The sequence below is a fragment of the Bubalus kerabau genome, chromosome 23, assembly GCF_029407905.1.
Source record: "Bubalus kerabau isolate K-KA32 ecotype Philippines breed swamp buffalo chromosome 23, PCC_UOA_SB_1v2, whole genome shotgun sequence".
NCBI classification, from domain to species: Eukaryota; Metazoa; Chordata; class Mammalia; order Artiodactyla; family Bovidae; genus Bubalus; species Bubalus kerabau.
This window is the reverse complement of record NC_073646.1, coordinates 2892462-2912294: the sequence shown is the minus strand read 5'-3', so window position 1 is coordinate 2912294 and position 19833 is coordinate 2892462. Positions and strand designations below refer to the sequence as shown.

The 19833-nt window shown below is 47.4% G+C and overlaps 1 protein-coding gene across 1 annotated transcript in view; it reads right to left on the bottom strand.

Moving 5' to 3' along the window:
• Positions 1–19833, bottom strand: part of LOC129638147 (ATP-binding cassette sub-family A member 17-like) — a 102340-nt gene that overhangs the window by 1121 nt on the left and 81386 nt on the right. Inside the window, exons 24-32 of the mRNA XM_055562715.1 lie at positions 17271–17449; positions 16514–16639; positions 12951–13145; positions 4271–4458; positions 3025–3195; positions 2603–2793; positions 2393–2466; positions 1771–1908; positions 413–464 (exon numbers count right to left, since the gene is read on the bottom strand). Of these exons, the coding sequence (XP_055418690.1) occupies positions 413–464; positions 1771–1908; positions 2393–2466; positions 2603–2793; positions 3025–3195; positions 4271–4458; positions 12951–13145; positions 16514–16639; positions 17271–17449 (1314 nt within the window). The remainder of the gene's footprint in view (positions 1–412; positions 465–1770; positions 1909–2392; positions 2467–2602; positions 2794–3024; positions 3196–4270; positions 4459–12950; positions 13146–16513; positions 16640–17270; positions 17450–19833) is intronic.

Here is a 19833-nt window from a genome sequence, read left to right as displayed (position 1 = left end):
AGCCTTCGCTCACCGCCGCTCATGCCTGAGTTGCATCAGAACACAGATTGCTGGACCTCATCCCTCAAATTTCTGATTCAGCGATGCTGGGGTGGAGCGCAAGAACCCGCATTTCTAACAAGTTTCTGAAGAGGTGGATGCTTCCAGCCAGGAACCCCACTTGAGAACTTCTGCCTGAGGTGAATCCTGGCTCTGCCATCAGCTGACCATGGAAAGTTGCTGGATGTCTCTAGGTCTCAGCTTACTCTTCCAGGCAATGGGGATAACGATTATGACTACATCACAGGTTGATGGAGGGCCACATGCAGGTTAGGGTTAGTGTTACAGCCAGGGCAAAGAACAGATGGAGCCACACAAATTGAAATATTGAAATATTGGGAAATGGTGACTTAGGTTTGCAAACTTGTCCTACCTTCAGAACTATGGCCCTGGTACACCGTGGTCAGGGGCACGGCCCTGGTACACTGTGGTCAAGGGCATGGCCCTCTTAGACTGTGGTCAGGGGCATGGCCATTATACTGTAGTCAGGAGCATGGCTCTCTTAGACCATGGTCAGGAGCACAGCCCTGTTATACTGTAATCACAGCCCTGTTATACTGTAATCAGGAGCACGGCCCTCTTAGACGGTGGACAGGAGCATGGCCCTGTTATACTGTAGTCAGGAGCATGGCCCTCTTAGACTGTGGTCAGGAGCATGGCCCTGTTATACTGTAGTCAGGAGCACGGCCCTGTTACACTCTAGTCAGGAGCACGGCCCTCTTAGACCGAGGTCAGGAGCACGGCCCTGTTATACTGTAGTCAGGAGCACGGCCCTCTTAGACCGAGGTCAGGAGCACGGCCCTGTTATACTGTAGTCAGGAGCACGGCCCTGTTACACTCTAGTCAGGAGCACGGCCCTCTTAGACCGAGGTCAGGAGCACGGCCCTGTTATACTGTAGTCAGGAGCACGGCCCTCTTAGACCGAGGTCAGGAGCACGGCCCTGTTACACTGTAGTCAGAAGCCCGGCCCTCTTAGACCGAGGTCAGGAGCACGGCCCTGTTATACTCTAGCCAGGAGCACAGCCCTGTTATACTGTAGTCAGGAGCACGGCCCCATTACACTGTAGTCAGAAGCCCAGCCCTGTTATACTATAGTCAGGAGCATGGCGGCCCTATTACACTGTAGTCAGAAGCAGGTCCCTCTTACACTCTGCTCAGGAGCATGGCCCTGTTACAGCCATGGTCACCCCCAGGCCTTCATGCTCCTGATGGGATGTGACAGGTGTCCCTCTGATCCCATAGCCAGGTCTCAGTGAGCCTGCAGGCCACTCACGTGTGATCCAAGGGGATCCCTTTCCACAGAAATGGACCTGGATTCTCCACCAGGCCTCTAAGGCTGGTGCCCTCAATCTGGCAGACAGCCAGCCCACTCCTCCACCTCCAAGCTGAGCTTACTGGGTCTTCAGGTTGCCTCTGTACACCTTGCAGCCCATGGCAGGCTGTGTGCACCCGGGCTAGCCTGGCACAGGGAACTCTTTATTACAGCAAGGCAGTCTTTGAGGGATGTGGCGAGGGAGGCTGGGAGGCAGGTGGAGAGCGAGGCAGAGAGGGTGGCTGGGATGAAGACCAGGAGGAAGGCCTGAAGGGAATTGGAATGGGAGACCAGGAGAGAGGCTGGGAGAAACGCTGGGAGGAAGATGGAGTGGGGGGTGGAGTGGGAGGTGGAGAGGGTAGCTGGGAGGAAGAGGGAGAGAGAGGTGGACAGGGAAACGCAGGGTCTGCGGGCTTGGCCCTCCCTTGTCTGTTACTCCCTTGCGCAGGGGGCACAGGGCAGCTGAAGCTCAGGAAGATGTCCTCCAGGGAGATCTGGTTGACTGAGTAGTCCTCCAACATGTACATCATCTTGGCTTGCTCCATAATGCCAAACACCTGTGGGAAGGGAGGGGGCCACTGTGGACGGCAGGCACAGGGGAGCGGGGGCAGACGAAGCAAGGGGTGGGAAGAGGAAGGGTCTCTGAGATTGTTTCGGAGCCCCCAGAGACCCATTCCTCTCTCAGCTGCTCCCAGACCACCTCTCAGGCAGTCAGTCCTACGGAATTCAGCTGTCTGGGATCTGAGGGAAAGGGACCTGGCTGGGAGTGGTGCCAGAAGCAGAGGTCCTGCTGGGTCCTGGCTTGCTGTGTGCACTGGGCATGTGGCATGCCCTCTTTGAACCAGCTCCCCTCTCTGTGAGATGAGGGGGCAGAAGGAGCTGATCTCTGAGGTCCCTTCCAGTTCAAATATTCTTATCAAAATTGTCTATGAAATTCACATGAATGTTGCAGCAGGACTGAATTGGAGTTCCACCGGAAACAGAACTCTGAAAGTGCACGACATCAGAGGTGTGCTCCCTGGTGTCCAGGTATGTGCTCACCTTCGCCCAGCTGAGGTCATCGCCGGGCAGGTGGTAATGGACCATCCCTTGGTGCTCATCCTCCAGGACGCTGCCTGCACAAAGAAGAGACCATGTCCCCCTGAGGGCCAGGCTGGACGGCCAGGGGAGGGTGGCGTTCGCCCCGGAATCGTGACTCCCGTTCCAGTGCTCAGGGATGCACAGACGCACGGCGCCCTCTGCAGCACATACCTGGGAAGGTCAGGCCCACAAACTCCTTGAACTCCTCCAGGGCCTCCTGCTGCCCGTCACTCCGGATCTTGGCCCGCAGGGAGTAGCCGCTGCCAAACTTGCTCTTGAGGTGCTGTGGGCTGCCCAGGCACTTGAACTGACCCTGCACCATGATGGCCAGCCGGGTGCACAAGGCTTCACACTCCTCCATGCTGGGGAGAGGGGGCGGAGCCTGATATATCAGCGGGGAATGCTGATGCCTGCCCTCCACGCCAAAACCGTGCACCCAGGAAAGTGCTGACACCCAGATCAAGCTGTTCCTGATTCCCACGCTCAGGGTGTGGCCCACTCGCCTCACAGACTCTTCACCAGAGGCTGACAGATCTTCTGTCCACTCAGCCCCTCCCGGCCCACCCGGCCCACAGCCCCCATCCTGGCTGAACCTGTGGGAGGTGATGACGATGGCCTTGCCGGACTTTCGGGCCCGTGCCACAGTGCCCCAGAGCAGACGCCGGGCCACAGGGTCCATGCCAGTGGATGGCTCGTCCAGGAAGATGACCACAGGCTCTCCCAGCAGGGCAATGCCGGCACTCAGCTTCCGCCTGTTGCCGCCACTGGGGCCGAGGGGGAGAAATTGGGTGACTGGCAACCCTAAGTTTCCAGTGCAATCTTCCCTGCTTTTTCCTTTGCTAAGAAAGTGCTCATGCGCCCTGGTGGGGCGTTCAGTAACATGACCCACCACCCTCCCCCAGGGGTACACTGTGACTCAGCTGTCCACTCAGCATCTAAACCATTCTCCTGGGCATAGGGATCAGTTCAGGCTGAGCACATGGTCCGTGGATCTCCTCTGAGGGCCTCTATGGGTGTCGCAGGGTAAGGGCATAGAACCATTTTAGCTAACTTCTTTTAAGAACACATAGCATTTATGATGCAAAGTGAAGTGAAAGTGAAAGTGAAGTCGCTCAGTCGTGTCCGACTCTAGCGACCCCATGGACTGCAGCCTACCAGGCTCCTCTGTCCATGGGATTTTCTAGGCAAAAGTACTGGAGTGGGGTGCCATTGCCTACTTCCCAAATGTTAATTTAATCATCAAAAGATGCAGGGAAACATGAAAACATGATTGAAACAGAAGTTAACAGAAGAAAGAGGGCACCGTCCTCTAACTCCTGGGCGCTCTGACCCAGTTCTGCTAACAGACTGCAGGGGCACTGTGCACAGATCAAGGGGCGGCCTGGGACTTGGGACCGTGTAGCCTTGCTTTGTTTAAGCTAACTGGAATTGGGTTAGGATCACTGGTGACGGAAGACCCAGGAAGACCCCACGCTCTTCAGTAGAACATCAGCTGCTCAGATGGCTCACACAGAGCAGGGTGCAGGAGTATGGGCGTGCAGTGCAAATCTGCTGCAGGTCAGAAGCCCTGGTGAAGTGGCAGGAAGAATAACAGCTGTGGTGCGTCAGCCCATCCTCAGCCAGGTAACCAGAGGAAGCAGGGCCATGGGACAGCCCAGGCCGCTGACCCATTCTCACAGAGGAGAAAGGCCACCTCCCTGGAAACCTACGCAGTGGTGAGGACCACACAGCTCCCCCAGGCACAGAGCCAGGAGGCCTTGCCCTACCCCCCAGCACTGAACAGAACCACAGCACATCTTATTTTGGGACGGGAAGGGCTGAGGGGGCCCCGAGTCTCACCTGTAGGTCTTCACCAATTTGTCGGCGTACGTGTACATGAGCAAGTCATCGAGAATTTGGTCCACACAGGAGCTGATGTGACGCTCAGGGATGCCCCGGATCCGGGAGAACATGACCAGCGTCTCCTTGCCTGTCATGTGGTCCAGCAGGGCATCGACCTGGGGACAGTAGCCGATCCACTGTCGCACCTGGAATTGGAGCACAGCCCAAGGGGAAGGCGGGTCAGAAGGAAAGCTCCCCACTGGGCAGGTGCCTGGCCTCTGCCTCATGCACACCCACAAGTGCCAGGTAAACAGACGTGTGCCAGAGGCCACCAGTGACACTGGGGAGCCTGGATGCAGCACTGGCTGCTGGCGTGAACCCCAACCCCAGAGGGCGCATGTGGGTCTGGAGCACTTACAATCATGCCTGCCCAGCAGGAAACCTCAGTGTCCAGAGTTGCCCTATCTCTTGCCACTTTCCAAGTGTATGGTCAGCAGAAGACACTTTATTTTTTCCCGTTTAAGCATATTTTCTATTAGACAAGTAACCCACAAATACATTTTCTTTGTGAGGGTGCTGGATCTCTTGTCCGGGGCCTGCCCCAGGTGGTGCAGTCACATCAAGGTGCACTTCAGACTTCTGCACGGCTGCATAAAACACAACTGGATCACCTTTATTTACCATTCTGCACTTACCATTTTACCATTCTATCATTTTAATTCAATATTATGTATTAAGGATCAGCCTTGGTCAGTAAATATTGATACAAACCTACTTCAACTTGGGCTTCCCAGGTAGTGCAATGGTAGAGAATCTATCTGCCAAAGGAGGAGGCACAAGAGACAGTTTCAATCCCTGAGTTGGGAAGATCCCCTGGAGAAGGAAATGGCAAGCCACTCCAGTATTCTTGCCTGGGAAATCCCATTGACAGAGGAGCCTGATCATGGGGCCGCAGAGAGTTGGACACTACTGGGCAACTGAGCACATAAGCCTATTCCAACTCAGTTTGATTGTGACTTAATCATTCAGATTTAGGTTCAGTTCAGTTCAGTTGCTCAGTCGTGTCCGACTTTGAGACCCCATGAACCGCAGCGCGCCAGGCCTCCCTGTCCATCACCAACTCCTGGAGTTTACGCAAACTCATGTCCATCGAGTCAGTGATGCCATCCAGCCATCTCATCCTCTGTCATCCCCTTCTCCTCCTGCCCTCAATCTTTCCCAGCATGAGGGTCTTTTCTAATGAGTCAACTCTTCGCATGAGGTGGCCAAAGTATTGGAGTTTCAGCCTCAGTATCAGTCCTTCCAATGAACACCCAGGACTGATCTCCTTTGGAATGGACTGGTTGGCTCCTTGCTGTCCAAGGGACTCTCCAGAGTCTTCTCTAACATCACAGTTGAAAAGCATCAATTCTTCAGTGCTCAGCTTTCTTCACAGTCCAACTCACACATCCATACATGACCACGGGAAAAACCATAGCCTTGACTAGATGGACCTTTGTTGGCAAAGTAATGTCTCTGCTTTTTAATATGCTGTCTAGGTTGGTCATAACTTTCCTTCCAAGGAGTAAGCGTCTTTTAATTTCATTGCTGCAATCGCCATCTGCAGTGATTTTGGAGCCCAGAAAAATAAAGTCAGCCACTGTTTCCACTGTTTCCCCATCTATCTGCCATGAAGATTTGGGTTGGCTGTTTATAAAAGATTCAGGCACATGTGTGATATTTCCGAGTTTTTGCTGTTATGAACTTGCAGCAAACCAGGCTCCTCTGTCCATGGGATTCTCCAAGCAAAAATACTGGAGTGGGTGGCATGCCCTCTTCCAGGGGAGTTGACCATAAACGCATGGGTTTATTTCTGAGCTCTCTATTCTGTTCCATTGATCTATGTGTCTGTTTTTATGCCAGTACCATATAGTTTTGATTACTGGAGCTTTGTAGTATAGTCTGAAGTCAGGGAGCATGATACTTCTTTTATCTCAAGACAGTTTGCTAACATTTTTTAAAAAACTATGAGTGGGTACTGAATTTTCATCCAATGCTTTTTCCGCTTCTATTGATAAATATTTTTCTCCTTTCATCTATGAAGGTAGTGCTTTATACTGGTAGATTTCCTACTGTTAAATCTCATTTCTGGAATAAGCCTGACAATTGTAATTTTTACTCTTTCAATATCCTGCTGAATTGCTACTGTCAATATCTTCAGTTCAGTTCCATTCAGTGGCTCTGTCGTGTCCGACTCTGTGACACCATGTACTGCAGCATGCCATGCTTCCCTGTCCATCACCAACTCCCAGAGCTTGCTCAAACTCATGTCCATCGAGTTGGTGATGCTATCCAACCATCTCATCCTCTGTTGCCCTCTTCTCCTCGTGCCTTCAATCTTTCCCAGCGTCAGGGTCTTTCCCAATGGGTCAGTTCTTCACATCAGTTGGCTAAAGTATCAGAGGTTCAGATTCAGCATCAGTCCTTCCAATGAATATTCAGAACTGATTTCCTTTAGGATGGACTGGTTGGATCTCCTTGCAGTCCAGAGGACTCTCAAGAGTCTTCTCCAACACCACAGTTCAAAAGTGCTCAGCTTTCTTTATAGTCCAGCTCTCACATCCATACATGACTATTGGAAAACCAATAGTTTTGATTAGACGGATCTTTGTCAGCCAAGTAATGTCTCTGCTTTTTAATACACTGTCTAGGTTGGTCATAGCTTTTCTTCCAAGGAGCAAGCATCTTTTAATTTCATGGCTGTGGTCACCATCTGCAGTGATTTTGCAGCCCAAGAAAATAAAGTCTCTCACTGTTTGCATTGTTTCCCCATCTATTTGCCATGAAGTGATGGGACCAGATGCCATGATCTTAGTTTTTTGAATGTTGAGTTTTAAGCCAGCTTTTTCACTCTTCTCTTTCACTTTCATCAATAGGCTCTTTAGGTCCTCTTCAGTTTCTGCCATTAGGGTGGTGTCATCTGCATATCTGAGGTTATTGATATTTCTCCCGGCAATCTTGATTCCAGCTCGTGCTTCATCCAGCCTGGCATTTCGCATGATGTACTCTGCATATAAGTTAAATAAGCAGGGTGACAATATACAGCCTTGATGTACTCCTTTTCCTATTTGGAACCAGTCTGTTGTTCCATGTCCAGTTCTAACTGTTGCTTCCTGACCTGCATACAGATTTCTCAGGGGGCAGGTCAGGTGGTCTGGTATTCCCGTCTCTTGAAGAATTTTCCACAGTTTGTTGTGATCCACACAGTCAAAGGCTTTGGCGTAGTCAATAAAGAAGAAGTAGATGTTTTTCTGGAACTCTCTTGCTTTCTCAATGATCCAACGGATGTTGGCAATTTGATCTCTGGTTCCTCTGCCTTTCTAAATCCAGCTTGAACATCTGGAAGTTCACGGTTCATGTACTGTTGAAGCCTTACTTGGATAAATTTGAGTGTTACTTTGCTAGCATGTGAGATGAATGCAATTGTGGGGTAGTCTGAACATTCTTTGGCATTGCCTTTCTTTGGGATTAGAATGAAAACCTTTTCCAGTCCTGTCCAAATGCATGTGGACATTCAAAAGTCACTGAGTTTTCCAAATTTGCTGGCATGTTGAGTGCAGCACTTTCACAGTACCATCTTTTAGGCATTGAAATAGCTCAGCTGGAATTCCATCACCTCCACTAGCTTTGTTCGTAGTGATGCTTCCTAAGGCCCACTTGCCTTCAGACTCCAGGACATCTCTTCTAGGTGAGTCATCACACTGTCATGGTTATCTGGGTCATGAAGGTCTTTTTTTGTATAGTTCTTCTGTGTATTCTTGCCATCTCTTCTTAATACATTCTGCTTCTGTTAGGTCCATACCATTTCTGTCCTTTATTGTGCCCATCTTTGGATGAAATGTTCCCTCAGTATCTCTAATTTTCTTGAAGAGATCTCTAGTCTTTCCTATTCTATTGTTTTCCTCTATTTCTTTGCTTTGCTCACTGAGGAAGGCTTTCTTACCTCTCCTTGCATTTGGAACTCTGCATTCAAATGGGTATATCTTTCCTTTTCTCCTTTGCCTTTCTCTTCTTTTCTCAGCTATCTAAATATCTTACTTAAGGCTTTATGTTCCTATATGAAGTTGGCCTATGTTGGACACTGTCTTTGATTTTCACTTCAGATTGGGTAGCACCCCGTCTTCTCTCCTGTGATTCCGAAGAGGTATACAAGAAAGAAATAACTGCTTGGTGGTGGCTCGTAGACTTGCCCATCAATCCCTTTTAGCCTGGACTCTTAAGAAAGGGTAGATCTTCAATCATTATTTGAAATTTACCTCCAGTGTTGGTCTATATAGGCCTTCAACTTTGTGAACAAATTTTTGGATAGAAGGCTTGAAAATGTTATAATTTGATGCAAAGAAAATGAAGGAATGTGCTGTTTCTTACACACCTGAGTCTGGAATAAGCCTACTGCCATAGGATGGCCATGGAGCCCTGCTCAGAGCACGAGGCCCCACGGACCAGGGAAAGTCCCACAGTGGAGCCGAATGATTCTGAGACAGTGAATGACTTTGACAGAAATGCATGTGGACGTTCAAAAGTCACTGCTTACTTCTGGCATACCAGCAGATTCTGAAAAGAAATGTTGTTGTTGCTCAGTTGCTAAATCGTGTCCGACTCTTTGCGACTCCATGGACTGCAGCACGCCAGGCTTCCCTGTCCTTCACTATCTCCCAGAGTTTGCTCAAATTCATGTCCACTGAGTCTGTGATGCCATTCAACCACCTCATCCTCTGTTGCCCCCTTCTCCTGCTCTCAATCTTTCCCAGCATCAGGATCTTTTCCAGTGAGTCGGCTCTTCACATGTGATAAGAATATATTTTAGGAAATGTGAAAGAATGTTTATAAATATTTGCACATGTAAAGGGTGGTAAGCAGAAAGCTCACAAAGGAAGAGAGCAAGGCTGTAGATTTGAGTTTCTAATGAGATTAATCCACGTGGGGTTTCCAGGAGAAAGTGAAGTGAGGAGCATGTTGAACTATATTTCCTACCATGAATTTTCACAAATTTCCAGGAGGTGATGTGCAGACAGATTCCAGGAAGACTGAAATCCAGTTTCTTGCCAGTCAGACAGGAGGAGGGTCTTGTAGGCAGATGCCGCTTGATTTTAAATAATACAAAGAAATGTAACATTCCTTTTCATCTGAGTTTACAGAGCAGGTTTGTACTTGCCTCTCAGTGAGCTTCAATGAGTTGGATGGATGACTGGTGGTGACAAGGCTAGGGGGTGGGGCTGTCATGACCACCTGCCCTCATCCTGTCTTGTCGTGTCTTTTATTCCTTTGCTTGTTCATTCCTTCTTCCTTTTTTCAGTAACAGCTTATTGAGATATAATTCACATATCATACAATTCACCCATCAAATGTGTTCAATTCAGTGGCTTTTAGTATATTCACACTGGTGGTCCATGATCACTGCTACTGCTGCTAAGTCATTCAGTTGTGTCCAACTCTGTGTGACCCCATAGACAGCAGCCCACCAGGTTCCCCCGTCCCTGGGATTCTCCAGGCAAGAACACCAGAGTGGCTTGCCATTTCCTTCTCCAATGCATGAAAGTGAAAAGTGAAAGTGAAGTCGCTCAGTCGTGCCCGACTCTTAGCGACCCCATGGACTGCAGCCTACCAGGCTCCCTCCGTCCAATGGGATTTTCCAGGCAAGAGTACTGGAGTGGGGTGCCATTGCCTTCTCCTCCATGATCACAGTCAATTTTATAACATGGCATCACTCCTCCCCAGAGAAACCTCAAATCCATGAAAAGTTACTACTCATTTTCCCCCAGAACGCCCAAGCCCTGGCAACCATCGATCAGCTTGTCACCATGGATTTGCCTGTTCTGGGTGTTTCATATAAACAGAATCACACAATCTGTGCCCTTTTGTGCTCTGCTTCTTTCGCTCTGCATCCCGTATTTAAGGTCCATGCGTAGTGTAGCCTATGTTGGCGCTTCATTCCTTTTTTATGGTTGAATGATATCCTTGCGCACGGATAGATCACATTTTGTTTATCCTTCATCTGTTTGTTAGTGGACATTAGGGTTGATTCTACCTTTTGGCTACTGTGAAACATGCTGCTATGAACATTCATGTACAAATTTTTGTGTGAATGTATTAACGGTTTTTTAGTTCTCTTGGATATATATACCTAAGAGTGAAACTGCTGGGTCATATGGTAACTCTGTTTTAACCTTTAAGTATCTTCTCTAATAATCTCAATCTTCCAATTGAAGTCTTTCATCCATTTGTATGTAATGTAATTACTAATGTAATTGGATTTGAATCTACCATCTTGTTAGGGCTATCTACTTGTCCCGTATGTTCTATATTCCTTTTTCTCTCTCACTTTGTCTCCTATTGCACTGATTATTTTTTATGATCCACAGGGCTGCCTGAGAGTCTTCATGACATGGCCGTTAGTGTTCCCCAGAGTGAGTGGTGTGAAGGCGAGTATGCCCAAAAGAGAAGCTGCTGTGTCCCTCATGACCCAGTCTCAAAAGTGGCATACCACTTCTTCCACAGTATTCTGTCAGTCACACAGACCAACCCTGGTACAATCTGGGGTGATCTTCTTAAGGGTGTAAATCTCAGGAGGGTTACTAGGGGGCTGTCTTGACGGTATACCACAATGTCTCTTATCTTCTTCTTTATATTTGTTTTCTACACTTTGATTCTCCATGCTTCATTCTAAATTATTTTTTTGTGGGGAGGAGTTGTTGTTTAGGTACACATGCGTGGTTATTATTTTTTTTTTTAATGTGCACCAAACACTGCATTTCAAGTTGTTTGCTGAAATTATTTGAGGCCTAGGATGTGAGCCTCTTCTGCCAGCTCCTGACATTTGCTCCTGCCAGGCACCTGGGAGCAGTGGTGGTTGAGTCACATCAATTCCATTTCAGGGACTGATAAGAGTCCAGGTTGTTCTGCAATTCTTGCATGAACTTGTCCAAGTACAGTTCATCCCTACATCTGGGATGCAGCCCTCCAGGGTCCCGACTCAAGGAAAGGATGCTTGCATCAGGCCTCCCTATGCCCCAGAAGGCTCATCCTGAACTCCAGTGCGTGCCAATTCAAAACTAAGGGCAAAAAATATTCAGAACTCAGCAACCCAGCCTTGAATGGGCCACCTCCTTGGGTCCCTGTCCTCCCCTACCTCTTGGCTCATAAGTCTTCACTATCTTTTTAGTTCTCTGAATCCTTCAAAGACATGTTTCCAAAATTTGGTCCTATTTTTCTAGTTATTAATGACCACCAGGAAAGGGATTAGAGTTACCTGATTTGCCATTACCAAAAGACTTGTACATAATTTTTAAAATAATAAAAATTAAAATTAATAGTAAATGGCTCCTAGCCATGAGATGCTTATACTGGTTATGGTTGTTCGGCCAAGCAGTGTCTGCTAAAAGGTGACAGAGAGTAATAATTATGAGCATGGATTCTGGAACTAGCCCATGTTGATTCTTCCACCTTCTCTCTAAACTTTATGTTGGTCATGGACAGTAAAGCTAGTACAGTGCATGCTGTGAATGGCACAGCTTCGATTAGACCCCTGTAGTTTGGTCTCCTCGTACGCCTGTCACTGAATCCACTGTATACTGACCCCACACCCCTACCATCATTACACTTAAGTCACTGCATGGCAACGGCTGGTTCTCATGATCATAAGCTCCTTGCAAGTGAGAGTCACTGGGCTTACACAACTGTTGGCATACACTAGGCATTCAAAAATTGTTTCACTGAATTGGTGCCAATAATGAAAGTAGACTCCAAGAAGAGGGTCAGGTGTGAGGACTATGTCTGAGTCAAGCTGTTTAGAAGGGATGTATATGCAGGTCTGAAACACAGGACTGGGATTGGGCTGAGGGTGTGGCTACTTGGGAGCCATCAGCAAACAGAAGATAATGGGAGTCAGCATAAGGAATGAGATTGGGGGGGTGGGCACAGTGTGTGTGGAAGGACAAAGACAGTGGCCTGATGCTACAGCCCTGGGGAGCAGTGCAGTCTAATGGGCTAGAGGAAGAAGATCCACCACAGGAGTCTAAGGAAGAAGTGCCAGTGAGAGAAGAGCCAGAAGAAAGGGGAAGCTATAGGAACGAACAAAGGAAAGCTAGAGTGTGAAGGAGAGAAAGGCCTGTGTTAAGAAATGCTTCAGAGAAGGCAAGGAAGCTGAGGCTGAAAGTCAGGCCTGGCCTTGGCTCGGGAAGTGCATTGGGCACAGGGTCAGGGAGGACAGATTCCAGGGCTCACTGGGAGGGAGCATTCATGGACCATGCGGTCGGCTGGGTGTCCTGAGTGGTGCCTGGGATGGCAGTAGATGGTGCCACTCACTCCTCCAGGGAGCACACGGGGAAGGGGGGGAAGAGACGGGGGCTTGTGGGGACAGCTGATGGCTTTGGGGGTCCACTGGGCTTGAGATGCCTTGGGTTTCAGGGACATTTTCAAGGCAATGTTGAGTAAGCACCTTGACATACAATCTGGAGCTCAGAGAAGAGGTCTAGGAAGGAGCTATGGATTTGGGAGTCAGAGATAAATTTGACATCTGGAATTTTCAAAGGTGGGTTTCATTTCAGCTCCCTGTCCCCAACCCTCTGTAACACTCACAGGTGTATTTCAGGGGACCCTATTCCTGATACACCCACACCACCCCTAGGTTCATGCCCCCTCGTCCCAGGTCACCGCCTACCTTCCTCAAGTCAGAGCTGACGCTGATGCTGTTGACAAAGGCATCCCCAGAGGTGATAGACTCTTCCCCAGTCAATATCTTGAAAATGGTAGTTTTCCCAGCTCCATTGAGGCCAAGAAGACCAAAGCACTCCTCTGCTTGAACAGTGAAGGAAACCTTGCTCACAGCCAGTGGAGGCACCTTCCTGGAATAGACCTGAGACAGCCAAGACAGAAGACAAGACACCCAGTGAGGAGGCCTGGAGCCAGCAGCCCGGAGTTTTCAGTTGCGCTCCAGTTCTGCCCCCAGGGCTCCAGGACTCCGAGGTACCCAGGCTGGGATCTGCCTTCTCATCCCAGCTGCTGCTCCCAGTGGGCTCAGGAGGTCTTCTCTCTTCCTGCCCCTGCACACTGAGAACATAGTTCTCTAAGATAAGCCTCTTCCCTACTTTACTCAAAGCAAAGAAAACCACTTTGATGTTGCCTGAGCTGGTTTCTGGGGGCTTTTTTTTTTTTAATATAAATTTATTTACTTTATGGAGGCTAATTACTTTTCAATATTGTATTGGTTTTGCCATACATTGACATGAATCTGCCACGGGTGTACATGTGTTCCCCATCCTGAACCACCCCCCACCTCCCTCCCCATCCCATCTCTCTTGGTCATCCCAGTGCACCAGCCCCGAGCACCCTGTATCATGCATCGAACCTGGACTGGCAATTTGTTTCACATATGATAATATACATGTTTCAATGCCATTCTCCCAAACCATCCCACCCTCGCCTTCTCCCACAGACTCCAAAAGACTGTTCTATGCATCTGTGTCTCTTTTGCTGTCTCGCATACAGGGTTATCGTTACCATCTTTCTAAATTCCAAATATATGTGTTATACTGTATTGGTGTTTTTCTTTCTGGCTTACTTCACTTTGTATTATAGGCTCCAGTTTCATCCACCTCATTAGAACTGATTCAAATGTATTCTTTTTAATGGCTGAGTAGTGTCTAGTCAAGGCTATGGTTTTTCCAGTGGTCATGTATGGATGAGAGAGTTGGACTGTGAAGAAGGCTGAGCACTGAAGAATTGATGCTTTTGAACTGTGGTGTTGGAGAAGACTCTTGAGAGTCCCTTGGACTGCAAGGAGATCCAACCAGTCCATTCTAAAGGAGATCAGTCCTGGGTGTTCTTTGGAAGGAATGATGCTAAAGCTGAAACTCCAGTACTTTGGCCACCTCATGCAAAGAGTTGACCATCAGAAAAGACTCTGATGCTGGGAGGGATTGGGGGCAGGAGGAAAAGGGGACGACAGAGGATGAGATGGCTGGATGGCACCACCAACTCGATGGACGTGGGTTTGGGTGAACTCCGGGAGTTGGTTATGGACAGGGAGGCCTGGCGTGCTGCGATTCATGGGGGTTGCAAAGAGTCGGACATGACTGAGTGACTGAACTGAACTGAATATTCCATTGTGTATATATACCACGGCTTTCTTATCCATTCATCTGCTAATGGATATCTAGGTTGCTTCCATGTCCTGGCTATTGTAAACAGTGCTGAGATGAACATGGGGGTACATGTGTCTCTTTCAATTCTGGTTTCCTCAGTGTGTATGCCCAGAAGTGGGATTGCTGGGTCATATGGCAGTTCTATTTCCAGTTTTTTAAGGAATCTCCACACTATTCTCCATGGTGGCTATACTAGTTTGCATCCCCACCAACAGTGTAAGAGGTTTCCCTTTTCTCCACACCCTCTCAAGCATTTATTGCTTGTAGACTTTTGGATAGTAGCCATTCTGACTGGTGTGAGATGGTACCTCATTGTGATTTTGATTTGCATTTCTCTGATAATGAGTGATGTTGAGCATCTTTTCATGTGTTTGTTAGCCATCTGTATGTCTTCTCTGGAGAAATGTCTGTTTAGTTCTTTGGCCCATTTTTTGATCGGGTCGTTTATTTTTCTGGAATTGAGCTGCAGGAGTTGCTTGTGTATTTTTGAGATTAGTTGTTTGTCAGTTGCTTCATTTGCTGTTATTTTCTCCCATTCTGAAGGCTGTCTTTTCACCTTGCTTAGAGTTTCCTTTGTTGTGCAGAAGCTTTTAATTTTAATTAGGTCCCATTTGTTTATTTTTGCTTTTATTTCCAATATTCTGGGAGGTGGGTCATAGAGGATCCTGCTGTGATTTATGTTGGAGAGTGTTTTGCCTATGTTCTCCTCTAGGAGTTTTATAGTTTCTGGTCTTTTAGATCTTTAATCCATTTTGAGTTTATTTTTGTGTATGGTGTTAGAAAGTGTTCTAGTTTCATTCTTTTACAAGTGGTTGACCAGTTTTCCCAGCACCACTTGTTAAAGAGATTGTCTTTTCTCCATTGTATATTCTTGCCTCCTTTGTCAAAGATAAGGTGTCCATAGGTGTGTGGATTCATCTCTGGGCTTTCTATTTTGTTCAATTGATCTCTATTTCTGTCTTTGTGCCAGTACCTTACTGTCTTGATGACTGTGGCTTTGTAGTAGAGACTGAAGTCAGGCAGATTGATTCTGGGGGCTTTTTAACAGCTAGTAACTATAGGGAAACAACTCTGTCTGTCTCTGTCTCCCTCCCCCTCTCTCTGCGTACATGTGTGTGTGCGTGTGCGTGAGTGTGTGTACATTCCTGGCTGTCTGAAGAATCTCTCAGCACAGTCCCCACGGGCTCTCAGGGAGATTAGCAGGCTTGCTGTGGGCTTTCAGAGCCCACATCCCCTCCTTGGCTCCTCCACAGACTGCTTTCTAGATCCAGGAGAGACTCAACCATGTCCACCCTTCAGAGCTTCTGGGGATCCATGGCTCCGGTGCCCCTCTTATCCCAGGCCTCCTTGTCCTCAGGGGCCCCCAGAAGACACTGGGGTGCTGAGGCGCTACCTGCTGTCTCTGGGTGCACGAATGAGCTCAGATGCCATCTGTTCACAGAGGAAACCTCTCTCTGAGTCTTTCCCATCAAAACTCATCTGAATCCTCTGCCAGTGCAGTAGTCCCCTCATCCCCGGGGATATGGTCCAAGAACCCCCGTGGGGGCATGAAGCCATGGATATCACAGGACCCTCTACTTACTATGTTTCTCCTACACATAATGCCTCTGACAAAGTGTAACTTATAAATTAGGCACAGTAAGGGAATATCCGAATTGCCAACATCACTACCCTTGGGCTTTGGGGTAAGTAAAATGAGAAGTCCTTGAGTGCAAGCACTCGATACTGCGAAACTGGATCAGATAACTGAGCCGGCAACTAAGCGATGAAACAGCAGACAAGCTGGACAAAGGGGTGGGGTGGGACAGCTTGAGTTAACCATGCTACCCAGAACAGCACACAACTTAAAACTTATGAATTGATATTTCTGGAATTTTCCATTTAATATTTTTGGACCATGGTTGACTGCAGGTAGCTGAAACCTCAGAAAGCAAAGCTGCTGATAAATGGGCACTACACTGTACTCCAAGTCAGCGGGCAGGGTCCTGGAGCCATGATGGCTGCTTCCCTACACAAGGATCCCCAAGAGTAATGGGGATGAAAAGTAAAGTAATGCTTTTCAAGCTACATCAGACTTTACCTTAGATAGTTCTTTAAGGACCAGTGGGTTTTTCTTACACAGATCTTCCCAAGAGTTCTTGATCATTTTTGCTTCCTCTTCCACATCTTGGTCTCCAGGCACAGACTCTGCATTCTGCAAAACAACCTGTTTTTCCCGAGATAAGGATGGCAGGTGTAAGTGCTTTTGCAAGGATAGGAGGAAGACATCAAGGTCCTTCCCCGTAACGTTGTGAAGGTGCCCCGGCCATGCCAGTTCCCATTCGCACTCCACCACCCATTCTCAGGGAAAGCCGCAGGTAGTGCATGTTGACACGACCGTGATATGCTGGACAGGAAAGCATTGGTTTTTAAAGAAAAAAAAAAGACTTGACGCCCAGAGGTGTCAAGATACAACAAATCCCATTTTGTACAGGATTTCCATAATCATGGGGGTGGGGGAGGTGCTTTGCCACTGGAAGATATTCAGGTCAAGAATGGACACAACAGGCCATTCTCCTATCTGGCTCCTGCATGACTGAGGGGAGAGGTGTTACAAGCTGACTAGTTTTAAGGAATCCACGGCTGGCCAGGGTCACAGGGCCCAGGCCAATGCTCTTCCCCCTTCTCCCCTCAGGGCCCAGAGTCCTGGGGACCTCAGTAACCCCTCTGCTGAAGGCAGGCTACACGATCTCCAGGCCCTCTGACTCTGAGAATCAAGGTCACTGCAGACTGCAGGAATTAAGCCGTGAAGCCGGCCCCTTATCTGTCCTTACAGACTTACACTTGGACCCACTCACCAATTTTTGCTTCCAGTAGAGGCCAGAAAACCTGGCTTTCAGTTCCCATAAGACATTGGTTTCAATGAGGAAAAGCAGGATGAGGTACACGAGCCCTGAGATGGCGAGGGCTATCAGGTACTTCCCCAACCCGAGAGACTCCCAGGCATAGATGTCCTCCTGGACCACATAGCCCTCTGCTACAATGGGACAAATGGACACGATCAGATTACACAGAGCAGCTAGATTCCCACGATAACAAAGGTCATTTAAAAGGAGCATTATTGTCATCACGTCGTCACTTCACCCCAGCAGACGGGAAACATACACAGTATTCTGCTTTTTTTGCTGGAACCAATGTTTAGCAAAAATTATTCAGTAAAGTAAAAGACTTCTCCCTATCCATATGACAGTTACTTGAAATGCAAACTATTTATATGTTTGATTCTTTTATCAATTATTAATCACCCTGTAACTTCAACTGACCACTCATGCAGAAACACTCAGCAGCCTCAAGTCTCCTATCTTAATCTGATTTGCCTTCAAATTTTCTTTTAAACACATGTATTTTTAAATTATACAATACACACTCATTGGAAAAAAGAGACACGTCTGAGATAGAGTCAAGGTACTTCTCCTCTCCCTACAGCAGTTTTATGTATGTATGTGTATATATATATATACACACATATTATATACTACTTCCATACTCTCTGGATATAATCTTTTAAAATACAAGTAGACTGATACTATGCATTATCTTCTCCAATTCATTTGTTTCAGTTCAGTTCAGTTCAGTCCCTCAGTCATTTCTGACTCTTTGTGACCCCATGGACTGCTGCACACCAGGCTTCCCTGTCCATCACCAACTCCTGGAGCTTACTCAGACTCACGTTCAACGAGTCAGTGATACCATCCAACCATCTCATTGTCTGTCATCCCCTTCTCCTCCCTCCTTCAATTTTTCCCAGTATCAGGCTCTTTTCCAATGAATCAGTTCTTTGCAGCAGGTGGCCAAAGTATTGGAGTTTCAGTTTCAGCATCAATCCTTCCAGTGAATACTCAGAACTGATTTCCTTTAGGATGGATTGGTTGGATATCCTTGCAGTCCAAGGGACTCTCAAGCGCCTTCTCCAACACCACAGTTCAAAAGCATCAAATTTTTGGCACTCAGCTTTCTTTATAGTTCAACCCTCACATCCATACACGACTATTGGAAAAACCATAGCTTTGATTAAACGGCCCTTTGTCGGTAAAGTAATGTCTCTGCTTTTCAATATGCTATATAGGTTGGTCATAACTTTCCTTCCAAGGAGTAAGCATCTTTTAATTTCATGGCTGCTGTTACCATCTGCAGTGATTTTTGAGCCCAAGAAAATAAAGTCTCTCACCGTATCCATTGCTTCCACACCTCTTTGCCATGAAGTGATGGGGCAAGATGCCATGATCTTAGGTTTTTTGAATGTTGAGTTTTAAGCCAGCTTTTTCACTCTCCTCTTTCACTTTCATCAAGAGGCTCTTTAGGTCCTCTTCACTTTCTGCCATTAGGGTGGTGTCATCTGCATATCTGAAGTTATTGATATTTCTCCCAGCAATCTTGATTCCAGTTTGTGCTTCATCCAGCCTGGCATTTCGCATGATGTACTCTGCATATAAGTTAAATAAGCAGGGTGACAATATACAGCCTTGATGTACTCCTTTTCCTATTTGGAACCAGTCTGTTGTTCCATGTCCAGTTCTAACTGTTGCTTCCTGACCTGCATACAGATTTCTCAGGGGGCAGGTCAGGTGGTCTGGTATTCCCATCTCTTGAAGAATTTTCCATAGTTTATTGTGATCCACACAGTCAAAGGCTTTGGCGTAGTCAATAAAGAAGAAGTAGATGTTTTTCTGGAACTCTCTTGCTTTTTCAGTGATCCAACGGATGTTGGCAATTTGATCTCTGGTTCCTCTGCCTTTTCTAAATCCAACTTGAACATCTGGAAGTTCACGGTTCACGTACTGTTGAAGCCTTACTTGGATAAATTTGAGCGTTACTTTGCTAGCATGTGAGATGAATGCAATTGTGGGGTAGTCTGAACATTCTTTGGCATTGCCTTTCCTTGGGATTAGAATGAAAACCGACCTTTTCCAGTCCTGTGGCCACTGCTGAGTTTTCCAAATTTCCTGGCATGTTGAGTGCAGCACTTTCACAGTACCATCTTTTAGGCATTGAAATAGCTCAGCTGGAATTCCATCACCCCCGCTAGCTTTGTTCGTAGTGATGCTTCCTAAGGCCCACTTGACTTCAGACTCCAGGACGTCTGGCTCTTCTAGGTGAGTCATCACACTATCATGGTTATCTGGGTCATGAAGATCTTTTTTGTATAGTTCTTCTGTGTATTCTTGCCACCTCTTCTTAATATCTTCTGCTTCTGTTAGGTCCATACCGTTTCTGTCCTTTATTGTGCCCATCTTTGAATGAAATGTTCCCTCGGTATCTCTAATTTTCTTGAAGAGATCTCTAGTATTTCCCATTCTATTGTTTTCCTCTATTTCTTTGCATTGCTCTCTGAGGAACGCTTTATTTCTCCTTGCTATTCTT